Source organism: Cyanistes caeruleus, chromosome 5 (genome assembly GCF_971803275.1).
Source record: "Cyanistes caeruleus chromosome 5, bCyaCae1.hap1.1, whole genome shotgun sequence".
NCBI lineage: Eukaryota > Metazoa > Chordata > Aves > Passeriformes > Paridae > Cyanistes > Cyanistes caeruleus.
This window is the reverse complement of record NC_141705.1, coordinates 44,909,901-44,932,889: the sequence shown is the minus strand read 5'-3', so window position 1 is coordinate 44,932,889 and position 22,989 is coordinate 44,909,901. Positions and strand designations below refer to the sequence as shown.

Below are 22,989 nucleotides of genomic sequence, written 5' to 3'. Positions count from 1 at the left end.
TTAAAAAGGAGAGTGTCAGGATGCTTCATTTGAGCAGCCCACTAAGCAATTTACAACTGGCCTATGGGAGAAGCAGTTACTTTAGTTACTTTGTTCTTACCGTTGCCTCCTGGTTGTTATTTGCTATTTAACACATAATACTGATTTCTTTTAATTGGGCAGAGAAAGAAATGAGGAGATGTAGAAAGAAGAGTATGTAACTTTGGTGTTGGAATAGGATAAGTTCTAAGGAAATGTGAAAATAGTTGTGAAAAGAGCCCTTTTTATAAGAAACTGCAGCACTTACAGGTGCGCTACTGGAATAATCAAGGGGATTGGGAAAATATTTTGTAAAGAAATTTAAATGTTTGTTTTAACCTACCAAAGCAGAGGCAATGAGAAGGGGATATTATTGCTAGTACTTCCAGTGCAGAATGTTAGGCTGTCCATTTAATCTTGTATTATTGTTTTATAAAGGGAAATTACTTTGGGTTCTTTTTTCAGTTCTGGAAGTCCAGACAGTAAGCTCACTCATCCAGCAGCAACACTTTTGTCGTATTTCCAGTCTAGATATAATAATAACTGATCTAGGAGGGGTTGTACAGCAAGTTGGGTTTGGTCTGGATTAAAGCTTATGATTTGATGATTTGGGTAGACTTGTCCTTGGTGCCTTTAAAAGGGAATGGATGATTTGGTGGTTGTTCTTATTAATTACATAAGGAGCACATAGCTGAGTTTCATGGATTGTGCTGATTACCTGCCAAGTCAAGGAATGAATATATATTTGTATATATGTCCTGTGTTTAATAATCTGATACTTTAGTTGTATTTTCTTCCACTCTGGAGTGTAAAACTGATGAGAATTAAAACTCAGTGCCATCAAGTGGTTGTTCTTGTCCTGTAGACAGGGTCAAGGTGGCCCTGTGTCCCTAAATCAGAGCAGAATTTTCTCCAGTCCAGCCCTTTGTTGTTCATTGTCCACAGAGAATGTGGTTGACTGTAATTAAGTTCTATGCTACTTAAATGAAATCTTTCTTATACTGGGGACTCAGGAACGGATAAGAGGAGACTTTGCAAGCCAGGCTTCCTTGCAAATGCACCAGATTACAGCCTGAGGTACAGCACAAGGTCTTGATGAGCTGTGTTCAGGCTGCAGTGAGGTCTCTGTGTGCATGGCAGGTTGGCTTCACATCCCATAACAGGATGAGGTGTTTGGAATTCCTACAAGTGTAAGCTTGCCTGTGACCTGCTGAAGCTGTGTCTCTCCTGTGTGCTGTCTGGCTTTTTAAGTTTCCAAGCTTTCAAGAATGAGTTTAGAAAGGAAGCATGGAGTAATAAGGACCATTCACGAGCCTTTATTTTTTAATGCCTCTGAAAATTTCTTTGCATATAGGGACTATAGAAAAAGGAGATAAGTCTACTATTTCAGAACATAACAATGGATTTGACTGCTGAGAACTAGCAAATGTAGTTTGCTAACATACCGAGAACTGGAAACAGTGAAAATAAAAGTTTGTGTTGTAGAAATACAGTTAAATTTAAAATCAGAGGACTGAAAAAGTTGTCATAGGTAACTCTTACTGTGACAGAAACAAGATGCTAAAAGTATTAGAGCCTGCAGTTTCAGTAGACAAAAAGCTATGTACCTGCAATACAACGTGATCCCTTTGCACAGGACGCTTTCCTCCTTGCTGACTGCCATTTTTTATTTCAGTCAAATCCTGGTATTGTCACTTGCCTTGAAAATCATCCACACAGGCTTGAAACAGGACAGTTCTTAACCTTTCGAGAAGTTAATGGAATGTCATGCTTGAATGGATCCACACACCAAATAACAGGTAAACTGCTGCTGACTCATTTGCAAGGTACTTATTCTCTGGCCTGATTTAACCACTGCAGTATTAATTACCGTAGTCAGAGGAGTGCTGGGTTGTGCAGGCCTCCAGCGAGCTTGCACAAAAAAATTGCTTTTTGGTGCAAAGGTCATCCTGGTGTTGTTTTGATGGCATTTCCATTTAGTAAAGTCTACCTGAATTTGTCTTGCTGCTTAAGGAGCCAGTGGAATTCCTCAGCTTAAAATGTGGAATGTAGTTGGCAGACTCTGAGCTGACCATCGTTCCTCTGCTGATGAAACTGGTTTGGTACTTGGAGGGTTCCATAATGCCTGTGCTTCTGTCATGATTTTGGATGCCACTTGGTGTGTTGCTGTTTGCCTTGTTGCTTTTTTGGGTGACAAGTGTACAGGGATGCATTGACAATGTTCTAAGAAAGCTTTTGAAATTATTTTCATGATTTACATCTACCCTGCATTGTTCTACTTCATGCATGTCTCAAGGGAGTCTTCTTGGTTCCTTTTGGATGCTGGGGTATTTTCTGGTTCCCAGATCTGAATGTCTGTTCGTTTAGGGCAGAGGAGAGAGCATGTGGGTGGGGGGTTGTTTTTTTTTTAACTGGTTTGTGGTCTGAGACAAAAAACAGTACCCTTGAAACATGTGCTTGAATCCGTTTCCTTTGTGCCCTTGCATTTTGCTAGAACTGATGCTGCAGTCTGTTCCTTCCTCCTATTCATGGCTTAGCTTTTGGTTTTAGTTTTCCATGAATTAACAATTTTTCTGTCTTTTTGCCTTGTCTGAATGATGCTTCCCGTGTATGAGGGGGAAGATGTGACAAAATACTCCAGGCTGCCTTTTTTGCTTGCCTGTAGTTCTCATCACAGGGCTAAAATCCTACTCAGAGCAGTTAATACTGGACACTGCTGTGCACAGTCTAAAGAAAATTAAACATGATTTCATTTTTGTTAGAGCTGTGGTCATCAGAATTCTTGTTAAATCTTCTGCCACTTAAAGCTCATTTCATAACAGATCATGTGAAAGTAATACTTCGTATTACTTTATAACCAGAAAAGCTCTGCCAGTTTCTGGGTTAATCCTGTTAGGAGGATCAGCTGTGCTTACGCTTTCAAAACAAGGTTGCCTGCTGCAAAATTGCAGTGCAGAAAGCACTGGCAAATACCCCGCTTCATTGTATACAGAACTGTAGCATCCAGTGACACTTTGAATTATGTGTCAGTGTTTATTCTCTTCTCTTTTCAGTGGTGTCACCTTATTCCTTCAGCATTGGTGATACATCAGAGATGGAGCCTTACCTGCACGGAGGCATAGCTGTGCAAGTGAAGACGCCCAAGATGTATTACTTTGTAAGTGTGTGCTTGACAGAGCTGGGTCCTGCAGTGTTAATCTCTGAGCACTGGAAGCAGAGTTCAGCATATGTACATGTTTCCTACAATTATAGAATGTCCTTTGTTTGGAAGGGGCCCACAAGGATCATGTTCTCCAGCTCCTGGCTCTGCACAGGATGGCCCCAAAAGTCACACCTGTTTAAAGATGAGTCTTCCCACTAGGATGTGAAACATCTCTCTGGCCATTTTTGATAGAACTTGCAGTAGATAATTACTTTTAGTATCTAGTGTGGTATGAATAATGAAGAGAGCAATGACTGTGCTAGTCAGAAAGGATATTTATTTCTTAATCTCTATAGGAAGAGTATTGTTTTGTCAGGTAGCAGTGGCTGTTGTGTTCTCAAGTACTGTGTTGTTGTCATGAATTCTGTTTTTCCAGGAACGGCTGGAGAAGCAGATAACAAATCCATTATGCCTTGTTGCAGATTTTAGCAAGCCTGAGGTAATTAGCATGTGGGGATTTGGGCATAAATGCTCTAATAGTAAACATGCGTGGATTGTAATCTATAGCTTTATGTTTAGAATAATATAATTTTTATAATTTCTATAATTTTTGCCCTTAATGCTGGGCTTTGTTACTGCTGTTTGGCAAAATGCAATGCATTATAATATCTAGTTAAAAGAAGACTACCACACTTTCCAATTTCAGCTCTAAATTCTTTTGGGGACTCTTCAGTTGGACTTAGTTGAAGTGGGTGCTCAATGTGTGTGAAGGTGTTGCATTACTGAGCAATACTTTAAAAAAAAATTAATAAAAGGTATTTCAATTTCACTTTTTAATTTTATTTTGAAACTTTTTTGAGCGTTGTACTTAAGAGACAAGAAATGAAATGGTAACAGGAGAGTTCAGGTAGATGTTTTTGTGTACTTCATTTCTATCTAGTTTGTAACTGATCGACTGATGTGTTGTCTTAACAGGCACCTTTGCAGATCCATATTGCCATGCTTGCCTTGAACCACTTCCAGGAGAGCTTTGGTTGTGGACCGAAAATTGGGTAAAGCAGCTGTTCTGTGTTTGCCAAGCCTTGAATCAGGCAGATCTCTTCTTTTTGTGTAGTTACTGGCTGACCGTGGAGCATGGTACCTTCCCTGTCTGGTACCTGATAGCCCATATAGAAATGGAAAGATGGAAAATGTTACCCTGATGTGTGTAATGAGGCTTTCCCAATATAGATAGCAATGGAACTTTCTGGGCCCAGGTAGACAGAACATACTTTTGGAGAAGGCCTTGTCTGTTTTGGTTTTTTCACATTGTGGATTGATATGGAAAAATTGTTTCAGTGATCCTGAATTATCTTGTAGTTCATGGATTTAAAAAAAAAGTCCGTATGATTTGGATTTAATTTTCAGTGTTTTTCATTCAGCTGTAGTTCTTGATGTGTGTAATTTTGAGTTAAATGAGACAAAATTACCTAAGAAGTGTAAATCTTAAGACTGTACTTGCATATGGGCTTTTCCACTGAGGCTTCTTTCTTGAGCTACCCCTAACATTTAGGAGTACATCTTGAATGCTCAATGTTAAGAATAATGCGAGATTCCAAACTTCCTACTGTGTCCATTGCTTTTTTTCTTCCATTGATTGTGTTTCTAGAAGAACTCTGGCATGTTTAAGTCATCATTATTGTTTCTACCCTGGTGTCTAGATGCCTCCAAGATGCTGAGGAAATGCTGAAAATAGCCATGTCTATAAGCGAAACACTGGAAAACAAAGTGAGTAAGGAATTATTGCCATTATGAGTCTCTTTTTTATGTGCTCATTTACTTGCCTAAAGGTCATGCTTTAGTTGTTGGTCCTTGTTCTGGCCTTTGAATCCATCTTTAGATGGTTCAGCTGGCTGGCTGAAGGCCAGGTGAGGAAACAGAATGAATGGGATTTCAGCATGGGTTCAACTGAATGTTGACCTAACATGAAGCCTGATCCTGTGGTGATGTGAATCCAGTTTTTAGACAAATGCATGTGACAAGTACAGGGTATATGGTGCATCTGTTTTGGCTGGAAACTTTCTTTGCTAGTCAGAGTGAAATAATCTGTCTTTCACTGAAGAATAATAGTCTGTGAAACTGTCAAACACTGACTTGTTCACTGAGGGGGTAAACCTGTCCCTGTGTCTTCCTTTTCAGCCTCAAGTGAACGGAGATGTGGTGAAATGGCTGTCTAGGACTGCTCAGGGATTTCTACCTCCTTTGGCTGCAGCAGTGGGTGGTGTTGCCAGCCAGGAAGTCCTGAAAGCAGTAACAGGAAAATTTTCTCCTTTACAGCAGTGGGTAAGGCTGTCTTGGTTTTTGGATGGTTATTTTGACATCTTATGAATGGATGGCTGTGTGTAAATGCTGTATGATCAGAGGAACCTTTTATGGAAATAAAATAAAAAAATTGAGACTTTATTTAGAGAAAGTAGTGTTTTTATGTGTACAATGAAAGTACAGCCAGTTTTAGTTAAAATTTTTGTATTTGGGGTTCCAAAAACACATTGTTTTTCCACACTAGAAAAAAGAGCATTGGCTTGTCAGTGTATGGATGCAAAGGTGTGATACAGTGCAGATACCAGCTTAAGCTACTGCACATAAGGGCAGGGCTTTCAGACTCTCAGAATAAATGTCAGAGTACAGTTGGATTAAAAAATGTCACAGTCTTCAGAGATACCTATGGAGGAGTAACATGCCTGTTAGAAGTCAAAAACTTGCAGCTTATCTGCTTGAGTGAATGTTTTTTATGCTCTGTGTCCAAGTGCTTTTTCATCTCCACTAAAATTGTGGTGTGAACTGTAGGGTACCAGATGCTGTGTAGTCTTCCCCTGACAGTAAAAACTTAGTTTATAAATTTCTAGACTCTGTTGTTCATACAAAGTAGTTAGTTTTTAAATTAAAATAGCATGAATGTTTTTCTCAGGTTTTTATTGGATTTTTTTTCTTTTTTTCATTCCTTTTATAGCTATATATAGATGTGCTAGACATTGTAACGCCTCTAGAGAAGGTGGGCTCTGAGGAGTTTCTCCCACGGTAAATATAACTTCAAGCTGTTGGTTTATGTACTGTTCACATCTGAGTCTCAAGCAAGCACAGATGTCTTTTAATTCAGTGCTTTTTGCTGGAGGGACAGGTTTGGGGTTAAGACTCTGTGTCCTATTTCAGCATGGGATGAGCAGGAATTATAGACTGACTTTCTTAATTCATGTCAAATGCAGTTTGGCATCAATGGTACTACCATGATAAATAGTAGCTTGAAGTCTCCTATTTTTGTCTTCTGTACCTGCATAGGGGAGATAGATACGATGCCTTGAGGGCTTGTATTGGAGACTCTCTGTGCCAGAAGCTCCATGATTTGAATGTTTTCTTGGTGAGTATGACTGACACTGTTACACTGTTTGCAAATGCTTTGTTGGTACAGTTAATGCCCACTGCCCTCGAAGTACATGAGGGCAGCTCTGATATGTGCCACTGCAGAATAAATGGTCTAGAACTGCAGTGGGACTTGCCGTTGTGGTTTCCACTTACATTTCTGATTCTACAAATGTAATGTTCTTTAGGTTGGATGTGGAGCGATAGGCTGTGAAATGCTGAAAAACTTTGCACTTCTTGGTGTTGGTACTGGGCAAGACAAAGGATTGGTAAGTCACTTGTTAACCTTACTTCTCATTTGAGGTAATGTGACAGCGAAGAATTAAATAATTAAACTACTCAAACTGTTAAAAGCCTAAGTCTTATTTCAGGTTAATCTCTGCACAGAGGGAGGGTACCATGACCTTGGTGTAGAAGGGTGTGCACTTAGAAGCAGAATACACCTGGAGCAGTCTTGCTGTATTTTGATTTTTTAAAAAAAAATTAGTCAGTCTGTATAAGCAGAGTTTGGCCACAGTGGATGGCAATAGCAGTATTTTGTTTCGGCAAGTGTTTATAGAAGTTTCATCAAGATCATTGCTCAGTGTTACACTTAAATTGTAACTTCAGCTGTTGCTTTTGCCCCTTCTGACTTAGGTTACAATTACAGATCCAGATTTGATAGAGAAATCCAACCTGAACAGGCAGTTTCTTTTTCGACCTCATCACATACAGGTAGGCTTTCTTATTCAGTAAATTTTCTGGGCTATTGTGTTTCCCTGTCCTGTGTTCCCACAAAGAGCTGAACTTGTGAGTGTCTGTACTTCCATCCAGAAAAGACTTAAAGGCTGTAATTAAATCTAGGGTCTTTTTTCAACAGTGCTTAGAACTCCAGTGGCATCCAACTCATCATTAGTATCAGTTGAGTAAAATTGGCTTGTCTAATCTTAATTTGTAGTGGGTTTTTTTTGACTAATGAAATCTCTCGAATTTGACAGTTGGATGAGTACTGTATTGTGTAAGATCCTGCCGTAGGTTACTATGTCAGAAATGCCCTACTATGCCATTGAAATTTGGGGAAAATAAAACAACAGAAAATAGACAGTGCTGGCAGAAATGTTCTTGATGGAGCTCAGTGCTGCTGCTGGTGGAACTTGACCAAAGTTGGTGTCTTCTGACCTAATTCAGTTTTCACTAAGCTGATAAATAGTTTTGAAAAAGTCCAACATGTACATTCAATAAATGCATAATACAGAGGCTCTTAATGCCTTAGAAGCGGAGACAACATCCCTGTACTTGCAAACACAGCACAAAATAAAAAAGGTGGCTTAGATCTTGGCAGCACTGTGGAAGAAGGTTTCCCCTGCCCAAAACCCAACAGTTGGATTTTCTGCCTCCTGTTTATGTGTAACAGATCTGGGAACAGATTGTCCTTGGTATGAATAGATATACCGAAAGTGAACCCTGTAAGCTTTTAGAAGCCACAGGCGTGAGTGGTGATCCCTAGATAATTGTGATATGGCTAGAAGTGTTGGGTAGGTCAAGAACTCTATTTCAGTTGAGCTTCTGACATTGATTTTGTGTGGATTACCTTGCAGTAATATGGTTATTCACAGGTGCTTGATGCCTGTGCTGCATAGACACAGTCAGAGTTACCAATGGGTTTATCCTCAGACAGTCATGCACTCTCCCTTCTTTAGAAGAAATTCTTAGGAGGCAGCACATGGCATCAGTTCCAGTTACTTGATAAACCATTTAAGCACTTCCACCACATGGTCTCTGAAACAATAAGTAAAGCAAAAAATAAAATGAGATTAATAAGATGTTCATCAGTGAGGGAGGTATATGATTTTAAAATGTCATTTATTGTATGTTTTGCATACTAACATTTCTGTCAGTGAATTTTGTCTGATCAGTAAATGAAGTTGGTATTTTTGTGTCCCTGATGTTCTTTATCTGCATATTGCTGATCTCTGCATTTATGCTTTCAGAAACCCAAGAGCTACACTGCAGCAGAAGCAACTATGAACATCAATCCTTACATAAAGATTGATTCAGATATTAATAAAGTTTGTCCAGCCACTGAGAACACTTACAGCGATGAATTCTACACCAAGCAAGATGTGATCGTGACTGCTTTGGACAATGTTGAAGCCAGGAGATACATTGATAGGTAGGGGGTGGAAGGGAAACAAGGGCAACTGTTAACTTCTGATGAGGGTGAGAATACTCTGACAGTTTTAAGGTTGAATTATTTAAGCATAAAAATAAGTATTTAAATTTAAAAGTAGAAATATTGACATTTACAGATAATTTCTAATGCTTATAATCCACACATGCTGAGGTGTATGGTATCCTGATCTAACCTGAATAGTTCTTATTTAATCTCTTTTTTTTCCTGAGTTTGGTGTAATCTTCCCACTCTTCTGCAAGTGCCTAGAGACAACTCTGTTTGCAGTCCAGTAATGTTTGCAAGACAAGAATGTAGAGGTTGTTCTGTACTCTGATAGTCTGTGTTTTTCCATGTCAGTCGTTGTGTAGCAAACCTGCGTCCTCTTATAGACTCTGGAACTATGGGAACAAAAGGACACACAGAAGTTATTGTGCCCCATCTGACAGAGTCTTACAATAGTCATGTAAGTCTTTCAAGACCATCGCTCATCTTCTTCACTTGTCCCATGATGCCATCTGATTCTTTGGTCATTTTTATGTGTCTTTCTAAAATAAGTGGCCTATTTGAGCTGCTGAAGAACAGTACTGCTAGGAAATAGTTACTTCCTTTGTTTCTGAAGGAAAAACTCACAGGAAATAAAATTTGAGTAGTTCTTTACAAGGATACATAACAGTTCTGTTTGAATGGGAAAGGGGAAAATGAACCTTCAGAGACTCTATTGCTGATAGACAATACTTGCAGTATCCCTCTGTTTAAGGTTCTTGTGGAGAAATTCCCTGGCTGAGAACACCATGAAATAGTGTCATGTGGACACAGAGACAGGATTTTAAGCATCCCAGTTGTCTTGTTAGGATCCATAAAGAAGTCTTTCTGGCCTTGAGTGACAGGGCATGTTTCATGTTGAAAATGTACATGAATGCCAGCTGCACATCTTGGAAAAGCTGGCTGGCAATTTCACCTGTTGTTTATATTTCACAGTTCAGTTTGGCTTTCCAGTGTTGAGTTTAGACTATTTCTCATAAAGAAGAATTGACAATGCTAGCTAGTGTTCATGAAACTGATTTTTAAGCATAAAAAGCCACTTTGTATTTTATAAGAGCAGAGTTTTAACTTATGTAGCTTACAAGTTCTTGGTGCTATTATTAACAATTAACCTGGATAAGCCAGCATTGACATGCAACCCTCCTTAATTACAGCGGGATCCACCAGAGGAAGAAATACCTTTTTGCACCTTGAAGTCTTTCCCAGCCGCTATTGAGCATACGATACAGTGGGCAAGAGATAAGGTAATGGATTAACTTTTCTGGCATTCAGCACAACTCCATGTGTGTTTGGAAGGGTGGGCATCTGATATACTTCTTGCATAATGCCATGTTTGTTGATCTTATTTTACAGTTTGAAAGTTCATTTTCTCATAAGCCTTCATTGTTTAACAAGTTCTGGCAAACCTATCTGTCGGCAGAAGAAGTTTTACAGGTAAGGGAATGTTGCCAGGGTAAAATAGAGGGTTTAAACTACTGCTTTATGGATTTTGTTTCTATTTAGGGCCAGTGAGATTAGGGTTAGTTTCTGACTTTTTTCAGAAAACCCGAAGACTTACTTGGCCAAGTCATTAGCTGATCGTATGAACGCTCTTTCTGGTGTGTTTCATAATTAAAATCTTCTCCAGTTCATGAGCTGTGTACATGATATAGAAATATCAGAAAGACTGAGACACTGTTAGTGTGTGTCACAATGATGCATAACTAGCTGGGGAAAATGAAAGTAAGACTGAGTTTGAAGTGAGTTCAAGTAGTAATAAATTAGATTTAAATTGTTTACTATCTTTTTATTGTCAGTCTGTAATGACCTGTGGTCCAAAGGGCTGGTGGAAGTAAATGGGGGAAGAACCCCAGTGGAGAGGAGCACATAAAGGATAATATTTCATGAAGTGAACCTCAGTTTTCTTTTGCTATGGATTACTAAAAACATATTTACTGTTTGTCTGGATTAGAAGGAATCTTATCTGTTTTAATATTTTCATGTTTCTTTATCTAGAGAATAAAATCAGGAGAGAGTTTGGAAGGCTGTTTTCATGTTATTAAAACTCTCAGTAGAAGACCCCGAAGTTGGACTCAATGTGTAGAACTAGCAAGAGTGAAATTTGAAAAGTATTTTAGCCATAAGGTAGGTAAGACCTATAGCTGAGGTAGCACTAGACTGATGAGGATTTTAGAAAACTTGGTGGCCCTAATAACGAGATGTCCAAGTATTTGCACTCACTTCCATCTCTTCATAAATAATAAACTGTATTTGAAACCTGAAAGTGCTGCATCCCTTTCTATTGTAGCACTTCTAGGTCTGGTTTATTGACTCACTCTTAGTACTCTTTTTAGTAGTCTCCATGCAGTTTTCTTGGCATTTTTCCAGAGTTTTCCAAAGTGTCAGGATTATCAGATGTCTTTTCTTAGGCAGTGGGGTTTTGTTTCCCACACTAAAATCCCATTACTGAGCTCACCTTTGTAACCCTGATTTTCTCAAAGATTTTTTTGAAATAAGAGCCAGTCATTCTGACAGTCTAGTCCACAGTATCACTTAAAGTATATGTGTAATTTTGTAGGAAAGATGGGATTGGGATGTTGTGGATTAATAAATGTTCCTGTGCATACAGAATCCCTGGTGGTAGTTGTCACATTGAGAAAATATTGTATTCCAAGTTGTGAATCCATATACAAGAATTCTGAAGTGACAGTAAGGTGGGGGAGAATGCTTTGCTTCTTGGAGTAAATGCCTTACTTGAGCTTTGTACAGATGAGGCAACATTGGCATCTCTGTTCTGTGAATGAAATAGGCAAACACTCTGTCTAGTAGTACTTGTCTTTAAGGTGTCCATCTTGACAAAGGTGTTTCATGATTTTCTTAATTCTTTAAATTACTTCAGCTGGACAGGCTTGATTTAGTGTGGTCATGTCAATCTATGTGACAAATCACTAAAGCCTCTCTGGCTTTTCCTCTAGGCTCTTCAGCTCCTTCATTCATTTCCCCTTGATACACGATTAAAAGATGGAAGTAAGTATAAATGCCCCTTAATGCCTGTTGAAAATTCATGGCAATATGTCATGTTGTTGCTGCTCCTAGTTTCTTAGGATTTCATCTTAAGTCTGTTTTCCTACCAGGTTTGTTTTGGCAATCACCAAAGAGGCCTCCTTTCCCAGTGAAGTTTGAATTTAATGATCCTTTGTAAGTATGGTACTGTCTTTGTATAGATGCATTGTATAGCATCCTGTAAACATAACAACATATATACTAACAAACATACAACAACTAGCAACACATATATATACTAACAAATACAACAACCTTACAGCAGGATGTGCAAGGCAGTGGTTTTATAGCCCAGGGAGTTGGACTGGAATTGATAGGTGTTAGTGCATAGTCTTATCCAGTGGCAGATTTGGTGAACTGTCAAATACTTTCACTGCAGATAATTTAACTTTCACTGACATGGAATTGGAGGGTGCTGTTCTGATAACATCTAATGTGAAATGTCTTAGAACAACCCATTTCATGTCTTACATGGCTGCAGAATTACTGAGTTTTTGCTGTCACGCCTCTCTGCCCCCACTGTCCACATCATAAAATGCAGGATGTGCCAAATGACCTAGCAAAGGAACTACTTTTCTTGTTCATCACAATTTGGGTCTGATCTAGATGGCTTGGGTATTACAGATAGTTTTAAAAATTCAGTTTATTAATGGATTAAAAAGCTTTTATCTGCTGTATATCTACAATTGCTTTGAGAAAGTGAATCATCGTTTTTAGCTTAAGTGAAACATGATGTTATGGTAACTATCAAAATAATTCTGATATTAAGCTTTTTATCATATTGATGCCATGTGAGCATTTGTAATTGTCTGTTTGACTGCAAAGTTTAAGGAGATAAGGTTTTCGTTAAATAACTCTCCATTCATCAAAGTGTGCAAAGTTTTGGGGACAACCTCTGAGTCACTCAAAATGTGCTATTTTGTACTGTGTACACTGAAGATGGAAACTCTGTTTCTCAGTATGTTTGTGGAAGATCTTGAAACATGATTGCAAACCTTTGGGCAACTAAAGTAGAAAAAACAACCAAAAATAATTATTTTTTCTTTAGGCACTATGGTTTCATTGTGAGCACAGCAAAACTCTTTGCAACAGTGTACTGTGTTCCTTTCACAGAAAAGGTAATCCAGACTGTAACAATGTTCCCTTAACTTCACTTGGTGTTCAGTTTTGGCTTGATGTCCAGCTGTCAGTTTTTAAAGTGATTCTTACAGTAATCTATCTTTCAGTACTGGCTGTTTGGCAGCTGCTTACACTTACTTTCTTCATTTAAATCCCTAACCTGGAGAAGAAATAAGTAGTGTGTTGGATATTTGCAGTAAGCACTGAACTTGGGAATGATTATTTTGATACAACTACTGAACCGAAAGATGATCTCTTTAAGGCTTTTTTTAAAAAATTAAAACCTCAGGTATGCTATGGGGGTTTTATTTTTTACTGCTTACAGCCTTTGCATTACTTATCCTTTGTTTTTTCTTGTTTTCTAATTGGACCTTCCTTTAAGTCAGGTTTGCACTTCTGTTCAATTTTCAAGTGCTTGAGACTTCACACTTATTTGCTGTGGCAAATGAATTGTCACTTGGTATTTTAATGATAATTTTTGGCTAAAACATCACTGAATATCTGTGAGACTTTTTGGGTCTAGTATCCTTTGAAAGCCGATTGTATTTGCAATCTTTTTGTGAAGGCCTTTTTGAGTTGATGTGAATTTAAATTGTTTTTATTCAAAACCATAACAGGACTTGTCAGAGGAAACCATTTTGGGGATTATTTCATCTGTGAAGGTACCAGAGTTTAGACCTTCAAACAAAGTAAGTGTGACATTTAATTAAAAAAAAAAAAAATATTCCACAAGCAGTGTCCCACATATCCAACTATTGCATTGATGCTAGGGAAAAATAAACACAAATTATAATGTGGTTTGGGGAAATAAGAGTGTGTTAAGGTTAGAGGGAACCCCTGAAGACTACCTAGTTTAATCCTCTTGCTTAAGCAGGGGCAGCTAGGGCAGGTCATCAAGGACTGTGTCACATTTGGGTTGTGAATATCTCTGAGAACAGAGAGTCTACAGCCTCTCTCTCTGCTACCTGTGCCAGTGTTCAACCACCCTCACAATTTTGTCTGGGATGTTTTTGTTTGTTTTTCTTTGAAGTATTTTTGTATGTTTTTTAGGGGATTTTATGTGCTTGCAGGAAAGCCTGCAAGGAAGACAGGAAATACAGTATGCTTGACACTTGTGCTGTGTGAAGTTCACGTATTTTATTACTCAAGCACTGCTCACACTTGCAGGTTGTACAGACTGATGAAACAGCAAGAAAACCAGATCATATTCCTGTCAGCAGTGAGGATGAAAGAAATGCTATTTTCCAGCTGGAGAAGTCTATACTATCCAATGAAGCTCTGGAAAGTGAGTAGTGCAAACCAGCTTCATAGTTTATATGAAACTGCATATCCTGCATTTGCATTTGACACTAATGACATTCAGGTCTTTGGGTGAAGCAGTTCTGGAATTCTGCAAGAAATAGAGCTGATACCTAAAGCTTTCTGAAGTGCCATGCTGAGATACCCGTCCTGTTGTTTGACATTACTCTGTGGTTCTTTATTTCTGAGATTCCTGGAAGTTTTAGGGCTTTCTGTTATGCTCACTTGTAATTACAACACTGATGACAGCAAGCAGGCAGCAGCAAGGAATAGAACTCTTAAGGAGGGGGAGGATGCTGGCTGGACTGGATCCCAGATGGACTGCAATTGATTTGGGCATGAGAAGACTGAGAGTCACTACTTAGAGCTCTCAACCTGAAATGATCCTAAATTGTAGACTGTTAAGTGTCTTCCTCAGCATCTTCTAGATTTAAAATGAGGATGCTCATATCCCGTTTTTGTACCTGGCCACACAAAGAGGTCACTGGGAAACAACAACATTTTTAGCCCATGAATCCAGAAGGAAGATATGAGCTTATCCCTAACTCATCCCATGGAGTGTCAACCCAAAACTCTGACTTGAATGCTACTGAGTCCATATTTTGAAATTCTTGCAGATAAACTAAGCTTTAAAAGGGAATTCTCATAGGATGGAGCTTTAGTGAGAGAGGCGTATGAGAAAAATCCATAGGAATGTTCAAAATCTTTTCTTGGTGGTGCAAGGAAATTAAAATTACAGAGCTCTGTTGATGTTTATTTCGTTATTCACTTTTAGCAAGTTTTATTGACAGGGGCTTTTCCTAGGTTAGGAAAACAAGTAAGGCACCAAGCTCCAGGATGCAACATTTTAAAATTGTTAAGGTTCTAGTTCCTTTAAATTATGTTCAGGACATCTTCAGTTTTCCAATAATAATCTTTGCTCTTTTTTTTTTTTCTTATGAACAGCTGACTTGCAAATGAAGCCCATCTCCTTTGAGAAAGATGATGATAGTAATGGGCACATTGATTTTGTAACAGCAGCATCAAACCTGCGAGCCAAGATGTACAACATCGAACCAGCAGATCGGTTCAAAACAAAGCGCATTGCTGGAAAGATTATTCCTGCCATTGCAACAGCTACTGCTGCAGTATCAGGGCTGGTGAGATTGATCTTTAAAATGCATATTTCTTTCTCTTGTTGTTTCTTGCCTAAAACTGCTGTTGTCTGGGTATTGATTACTGCTACCATGACAGAGGCTCATTTAAAGAAATGGATTTATTTCTTATGTACCAATAGCAAAGACCATGCTTGGTTTGAGACATGGTTGTTGAGGAATGCATGTAGAGCAGGTAGCTCAGTGTGGAGCTTTAGTGCCAGCTGAAGATTGAGCTCTTGCCTCAGGCAAGAGGTCGTGAACTGGGGCTGACCCTTTGCACAACAAAGGGCACAGGGACCTGTGGCACAGCTGGTGACTGGACACCAGGGATACAGCAGAAGCCGAGGACTCAACTGGAAGACCATGTCGAGACTGTGAGGGTACAAAAGCCCAGGTAGTTTAGGGCCCCTTCTCCAAGGCATCAGCTTTAGTTGTTATTCTCTTGCTACACCATGATAAAATTACTTAAAGAAACCAGAAGTCTGAGACTTTGCTAAGGGAAACCCAGGGTCCAGCCAGCAAGGAAACCTTGTCTGGCTGTGAGAGTGAGAGGAGTAGCAAGGCAGTGATTGAGAGTCTGCCCGTGGTGAAGGAGATTCAGTCCCAGCAATGAAAGTCTTTGGTGGTATGAGTGTGGCTACTGGAATGGCTGCTGAATACTCAAAAAGGGACGTTTCCTTAACGTGGTTAGGCTTTGGTGCTTTTATTTTTGATTTGCAGCACAGAAAGATGGGTTGGAATTCAGCATTTTGGTTTGTTTTCAGCCATTAATACTAACTTCCATCAGAATGCCACTGCCAAGACTGGAAAAGATCTGTTCTGTAGTAGTTCATGTTCATGCATCTCAACAGAACCTCATGCTTTGTGGAGATTGCATGAACCAAACAACTTTGGAATGGTACTATATTAAGAGCAATTTTGAATGCTTTAAGTATTTCCCTTAGCTGCAACAGAATTAATTTCTTTGGCATGGTGGGTTGCATTTCCATGTTATTTACTCTGCCTGTTGGACAAAGGCTGACCTCGTTAACAGCTTTCTTGTAGCTGCTGGCCTCTTTACATTAGAATTGATAACACTAAAACCTAATAAGTAAATTCTAATTTACTGCAGGTTGCACTGGAACTCATTAAAGTTGTGGGTGGCTACCCAGTTGATGCATACAAGAACTGTTTTCTGAACCTAGCCATTCCCATAATGGTCTTTACAGAAACTGCTGAAGTAAGAAGAACAGAAATCAGGTAGGAAGGACAATGGCAGAAGGGCAAGGACAGTATTTGTAAACCTACTAATAGATGTTTAGAACTTGCTGAATGATTCCAACAAGTGTGAAGTTTGAATAGTTACTAAATCTAGATGTTCACATTAAGCCCTTATGTGCTCACATAGCAGAGCTATGATGGAACCATGGCTTGTGGTCATACTCCAGTTAAGCATTTTAGATATTCAAGAATATTTTTATGTTGTTCAAATTTGGAAGATGATGGATTGTTTCATGCTTGCTATCAAACTCTGCTGTCCACTTCCTGTGTACTGCTAGAGGTGTAGTAATACTGCCAAGAGTGTCCCATAATGCATTGCCCAAGAATTTCCTGTTTGGAAAATGCAGTCCATATTTATCTGTCCTAATTTAAAAAATAGTGGGTTTAAAGGCTTAGGTTGATTTTCAGTGGAAGCTGTTACTTGTGAGACTTCAAAAATCTAAAGAAGGTAGATGTGTGGCATTGTTCTTCGGAAATATCCCAGATATGCTTTTGCATCTTGTTTAGTACAAGAGCTATTTTTCAGTAGGTCTGAAAACTCAGTAACTTTGTTGTTAGATACCACATCTTACTTAGAGGTCTTGCTGTGTCTTGTGCTTAGCAAGGTCAGAGGGCTGGAGAAGTGGCAGCAGAGAGGGAAGAGATTTTTGCTAAAGATTGAACAGCACATCACCAAGAAGACATGTCAGTTTTTCAATACACTTTTAAAGGGAATGACTGAGTTCACATTCTAAAGTAACAACCTTTCACTTTTTAAAACAGAAATGGGATATCATTTACCATCTGGGACAGGTGGACAATTTATGGGAAAGAGGATTTTACTCTCTTGGACTTCATAAATGCTGTCAGAGTAAGTTATCTACTGTCCTGGGTTAATACAAGACAAGAGGAAAGGAGTTTCTTGTTTTGGATTGTTGGATTGTGTTTTGTTTTCTTTTTTATTTCCATCAAGCTACTGTTCAAACCATAATAGTTTTAGTAATAACTAATCTCAATGGGAATGTCTCTAAATAAAGGCATCCAAGCCTGTTTTCAAATTCCTTGTTAATTCAGTTGGCTCAAATGTATCTTAATAAAACTTTGTCAGCATCCACATGCATTAGCAGATTTTCTGGTATGGATCCTATGGATTTGAATAATTAGCTGTTGTATTAGCAGCAGTAGTATCTGCTGGTTTGGGCAGCTGTTCTGGTCTTTTAACAGGTTTTAATTTGTGAATTCCAGGAGAAATATGGAATTGAACCAACTATGGTTGTACAAGGAGTCAAAATGCTCTATGTTCCTGTGATGCCAGGCCATATTAAAAGATTAAAGCTGACGTAAGTATAACTGAAAAATGGATTTAGGGATGCAAGTGCACATACAAATTATGTTCATTGCTTGTATCAAAAGGACATGTGTCTGACAGCAGTATTTTCTCTCAGTGTAGTTTCTAGCCATTAATACTTTGGGAAGCAAAAAGATAATTTCTTTCTTTTTGTAAAAAAAAAAAAAGAAAAAAGAGAAAGTGAATTTACTTCCGTGATGAGGAAAGGAGACTTGCAAAATGCTGCTTTAACTGTTGAATACTAGAAAGAAAAAGATAAAGAAGTCTGACAGTAATTTTTGAGGGGAAAGAATGTACTATGGTTCAAGCAGAACGAGACTACTAGAACCTTTTGAAACTGGCTTAAAACTAATGCTGATACGTAGCAACTTAGCTCTGAAGGAATAATGTGTTGCTTGCAGTTTTCTGCAGATTTCTGGAAGTCTGTTCAATTATAGTAATTGCTTGAGATTCTACATCACTTTAGCCTTTCTAAAAATGATGACATTCACAAAGGCTTTGCAGTGCTGCTTACAGACAGGAAATTGAGGTATTTCATCCTGGCAGTTTGTCAGGATGTGAAGGTAGGGCATTGGGTTTTGACTGCAGGCCTTTGCAAAATAACATCCAGATCTCACCCAGGTTTAGTTCTGCCTTACACCTGTGAGCTACTTTAGCTCAAAATCTGTTCCTTACAGCTCCTGTGAAGTGTGTGCTAGTCAGTGCTCATAGGCTTTGCTGAAGCAAGTGAATGCACTGATCAGTACTGTTTTGAAGGCCTGCCAGTAGGTATCAGGCAAAGAACTATCAGCAAACTACTTCAAACTGGTGGGGAGAGAAGAGACACTAAGCTGTAGAATGCATATCATACTAAGATGAGAATTTACAGCCTGTCTCCAAAAACATTGCTTATATGCTTTCTTGTACAGCTGTATAAATAATTTTGAAAGAGTGGGGTATGTAATGAAGTCAAAGTCATGGTGTGAAGCTGCCTTCTTGTGAATATCAGGATTTTTATTAGTCTGAGACTTTAATGGCTGTGTCTATCAGGAAAATGGAATACGATTTGCTGAAGCTCAGGTGGAGGAACAGCTTATGTGCAATTTAGAGGTTATTCTCCATTTTAATTTGGTCTGTAGTATGCTGGACCAGTACATATTGCTGGCAGTGAAGTTCATCCTAGTCTGGGCCTGAGTTCCCACTGCCAATCCTCCTGGTGCATTTATGAACTGTTCTTCATTTCTTTGTAGGATGCAAAAGCTTGTGAAACCATCAGCTGATAAGAAGTATGTGGATTTGACAGTATCATTTGCTCCAGAGACTGATGGAGAGGAAGACTTGCCAGGGCCACCAGTGAGATACTACTTTGTTCAGGAAGACAATTGATGGTAGAGACACAAAAGTCACTCATGGACCATTTGTTCTGAAAGGAATGTGCTAATTTTCAGCTATTAAAGATGGTACTATGTATTTCTTTTTGGTGAAGCCTTAATTAAATGGTGAAAATCAGTGGCTTTGCACTGAAGACAAACTGGATCTGTTTCTTCTGCTCCTGTGTTCTTCAAGCCTGTTTACTCAAAGGACGATTGGTCACTCCATGAGATGGAACGTCCAGTACAGTCCTTACCTTAAAGGCAAGATGTGTATTGAGGAAAGCAAGAAGAATGGTGAACCTAAGAAATTGTCCCTGTGTGCAAATTAGGCAATTTGCATTTGCTTAGGGAAGAGTGCAAAAAATAGGAAAAGCACCGTTTTATGATACTCTTGGTGTTCTAAGAACATCTCAAATTAATTTCATATGCTACTTCATTCTCAAACAAGAATTTCATTCTTGCCATCTACATGTGAGATTTTGTCCATCTTAAAGGCTTAAACTCCCACTTAAAAGCAGAGGAACTGCTTTCTTGTGTGGCTGGTTAGTGGTGCCGTGGTCAGCGCAGCTATCTTGTGTCAGTGTCAACATGGAAACATAGGGAGGAGGTGATTGTAAAATCAAACTCCTCTGAAGTCCAGAGAGCTGGAATTGTTGATTATCTGCACTAAGACTGTTCTTTGTGGAATACTGCAGTATGACGAAAGTGAAAACTTATCGGAGAACCGAATTAGAACTTTCAAAAATAAAACTTGGTCTTCAACAAAGAGAAAATGTGGTTGAGCCTTTCTACCCTCACCAAATTAAAATCAGTGTAGCACTTGGTGACATTAAAGGGAGGAAAAGACAAACACCTCTGGATGTTTGTCATAGCAAACTCAGCTGTTCCTTTTGGTACCATTTCCCTAATTATTGTGCTGTACACCTGTCCTCAGAACAAGTCAGAACTGCACTGAACAGCGAGATTTTTGCCCTTATTGGCCAGTTATAGGAATATCTAATTATAACATTTCTGCTTAGTTGGAAATCATTATGGACTAGTTTTGCTGTTGTGCTGAGGCAGAGGTGTGTTACAGAAACATCATAATTTAACTAATTTAAACACTGGATACTTGAGGTAGTAGTTCTTTTTTTCTCATCATAGTAAAGCAAGGCAAGGTTAGAATAAAAACTGAAATACTGAAATACCTTCTCATGTGTTTCAGCTTTAGAGATTGTTTTTGAACATTATGTCCTGTAGCTGTTGCAACTGTTAACAACTTAGCTGTTTATCCTCAATTATAATTTATTAAGCTTTAGGGATGTCTTCACATTTAATTTAATGATGTCACAATTAGTGCTAAGGATCACTTAAAGGTTTAGGTCAAATTGAAAACATTGTCACCTCTCACAGTTGGAGGCTGGGAAACAAAACTGAGTAAGTATACTCTGTTGTGTTAGTGTGGTGTTAATGTCATATTTGTGCTTTTGAAGTAAGCAGCATTTAAAAACAGTGAAATCTCAGTACTATTCTAGAATGCCATGACTATCTTCAGGGTTTAAAGTAAACTGTCAGATATAATTCATGCAATGGCTTTTACTAATGACAATATGTGCACCTTTGAGAACCTTGTAAAAAGTCCAGGTCAAGGCTGGCAAGGATCACAGCCAGAATTTACAGAAATGGCTGTATCTTTATGCTGCTATTATTGTGTGTGTCTGTTGGATGGATGAATGCTCTGTAGATGGGTTCTGCTCAGTTAAAAAGTTGGTTATGGAAAAACTAAAAATGCACATTGGCTCTATTTTTATTAGCACACCTTTTAAATTTTTTGGATATAAATTAATCTAGGAAATCTCACAACTAGTAACTTCAAGAGAACTTTCTGTAGAAGTTGGGATGTCAAGTGGCTTGTTAAAACTGTTCTTCATGCTTTAAATGTTTTTGAATTGCTGATATGGAGAGTGAAGGTGTTTATATGAAAGATTGTGGAGTGCACTGATTCAGTGTGAATTTGTGTTTGATAGAGCCTGTTTCTCAATCTGTTCTTGCTTTTTATCAAAAGTCTCTGCAGGTGCTCAGCATGATCACTGTCAAACGGGGCAAGTGAATTTTGGGGTGCTGATCTTTCAAATCTCCAATGTTGTCACAGTGCTACCATTCTAGAGGCTTGTGTTTGTCTAGGACTGTTTAATGCACAACTCCTCTGAAGAAGCTAAAGCTTGCTGTCTTCCTGCAGCAATGAAGGACTGTCTTTCCACTAGAGCACTTCAAATAGCTTTCTTTCAGAATGTTACTCTTTGAGAGAGAAGTTGATTTGCAGGAATGAAGTTTTATATTAGTCATGAAGATACTTCTCACTCAAATGCTTTCTTGAAGAGTTTGCTCATATTTACACCAGATCTCTCTGAATTTTTGTAGTTCTTAATAGATGGAGTTAATTTGTGCATGCAAAGCATTAAGCAGCCGGATCAACTTTTTTTCTGGTTAGTCAACATGTTTCTTTAATGTTAGGAGTAGAGAGGATTCTGTGCGAGGGTCTCAATACTGCTAGCAAGACTGCTTTGATGAATCAGATGGATTTAAGCTTTTATTATCTATACGACAAAAAGTAGATGCTTCCATATTATTTTCCCACCCTTTTCCTATGTACGATGAAATATGTGACTGCTCATTAAAAAGATAAAGCTATTCAAGAATAGCGGTATATAGGAAGAACAACTCTGGCACCAGTTGAGCTGTCACTTCTTCATGGCTTGTCACACCCTGAAGTAATATGGATTAGAGCTAGGCAGAGAGCTCATACGTCTGTCAGACTTGTCATCAAATACTAGATTTTAGGTTAGTTCATGATCTTCAGGTTCATAATTTTTCCTGGTGTTTGAAACAATGTGGAGGTACGCCAGTTGCCTTAAGAAGGAAGCTGAATTTCAGACAAAAGCTGAAATTAACTTGAAAGTGTGTCAATCCCTGTGCAATTACAGAAAGCAAATATGCACCACAGTGCAGCAGTCTTAAACCTTTGTGCGCAAAGGTTGATAAATTTGACCAGGGACCTTTTGAATACTTATTTTAGTAAAGGTACATTGTGTGGTTGATGAAGTAGCTGGTGCAGCTGCTTACCCTTATTGAGGCTCGACCTTAAAGGTGCCGTAAGTTCCAGCGTGGCTAGCAGCAGAACGGTGTTGCTGAAGTATATCCTTTTGTATGGCACAGGTGAGAGACAGGGAAGACGTGTTACCACTTCCCCCAGCAGTATGCAAGTTTCAATTTCATAGGGGAAAAGCTGCAACTCTGATCTGATACATACTGAGCTGCCACCCTCTTCACAAAGTGATCTGTACTATTTTCAGGGAGAGAAAGTGTGAACCTCTCACGTTATGACGTATTTTTAAAATATAATGAGCCTTCCCTTTAGTGGTCAGAAAGAATAGGAAGAAGGTCTTCCGGGCACAAGTGTGTGATAAAAAGCATCACTTAAAACTGTATTTTGTGGCAGTGTTTTGCCGGTACTGTAAGGTACCTCGGCCTGAAGTTCTCAAGCTGTTGTGTTTTGCTCGTTGTTGAGTTCTTCAGTAGAATTTTAAAGAAAAATTTGCAACGCCCCGTGGTGAACAAGGGATGTTTCATAACGTTTGGAACCCGCGTATTTGAACTAGCGTACGGAAAGCGTACCCCGCCCGTCCCCTCAGAGAAAGGCGGGCGGGACGGGGACGAGGGCGGTC

General features: G+C 38.8%; 1 protein-coding gene and 1 long non-coding RNA gene across 6 annotated transcripts in view; one reads left to right on the top strand and one right to left on the bottom strand.

Moving 5' to 3' along the window:
- UBA6 (ubiquitin like modifier activating enzyme 6) overlaps positions 1 to 20,058 on the top strand; it is a 29,143-nt gene extending 9,085 nt beyond the window's left edge. For all 4 annotated transcript variants that reach the window (XM_086891595.1, XM_086891596.1, XM_086891594.1 and 1 more), the window contains 25 exons: positions 1,694 to 1,817; positions 3,072 to 3,175; positions 3,597 to 3,659; positions 4,136 to 4,212; positions 4,861 to 4,927; positions 5,339 to 5,482; positions 6,150 to 6,217; positions 6,476 to 6,554; positions 6,745 to 6,825; positions 7,193 to 7,270; positions 8,527 to 8,708; positions 9,066 to 9,171; positions 9,905 to 9,994; positions 10,104 to 10,184; positions 10,746 to 10,874; positions 11,705 to 11,756; positions 11,864 to 11,927; positions 12,841 to 12,910; positions 13,529 to 13,600; positions 14,079 to 14,196; positions 15,156 to 15,349; positions 16,458 to 16,585; positions 17,369 to 17,456; positions 17,831 to 17,925; positions 19,163 to 20,058. In XM_086891595.1, coding sequence (XP_086747721.1) covers positions 1,694 to 1,817; positions 3,072 to 3,175; positions 3,597 to 3,659; positions 4,136 to 4,212; positions 4,861 to 4,927; positions 5,339 to 5,482; positions 6,150 to 6,217; positions 6,476 to 6,554; positions 6,745 to 6,825; positions 7,193 to 7,270; positions 8,527 to 8,708; positions 9,066 to 9,171; positions 9,905 to 9,994; positions 10,104 to 10,184; positions 10,746 to 10,874; positions 11,705 to 11,756; positions 11,864 to 11,927; positions 12,841 to 12,910; positions 13,529 to 13,600; positions 14,079 to 14,196; positions 15,156 to 15,349; positions 16,458 to 16,585; positions 17,369 to 17,456; positions 17,831 to 17,925; positions 19,163 to 19,298 — 2,490 coding nt within the window. In that variant the 3' untranslated portion in view covers positions 19,299 to 20,058. The remainder of the gene's footprint in view (positions 1 to 1,693; positions 1,818 to 3,071; positions 3,176 to 3,596; positions 3,660 to 4,135; positions 4,213 to 4,860; positions 4,928 to 5,338; positions 5,483 to 6,149; positions 6,218 to 6,475; positions 6,555 to 6,744; positions 6,826 to 7,192; positions 7,271 to 8,526; positions 8,709 to 9,065; positions 9,172 to 9,904; positions 9,995 to 10,103; positions 10,185 to 10,745; positions 10,875 to 11,704; positions 11,757 to 11,863; positions 11,928 to 12,840; positions 12,911 to 13,528; positions 13,601 to 14,078; positions 14,197 to 15,155; positions 15,350 to 16,457; positions 16,586 to 17,368; positions 17,457 to 17,830; positions 17,926 to 19,162) is intronic.
- LOC111927801 (uncharacterized) lies at positions 3,979 to 22,973 on the bottom strand. 2 transcript variants are annotated; one of them, XR_015287572.1, is made up of 4 exons: positions 22,788 to 22,973; positions 22,388 to 22,464; positions 8,127 to 8,314; positions 3,979 to 4,317 (listed from the first exon to the last, which is right to left on the bottom strand). It is a non-coding gene; the product is annotated as an uncharacterized LOC111927801 (long non-coding RNA). The 2 variants fall into 2 exon arrangements; XR_015287571.1 differs by lacking the exon at positions 22,788 to 22,973 and having other exon boundaries at positions 22,388 to 22,478.
- Positions 22,974 to 22,989: the final 16 nt, after the last annotated feature.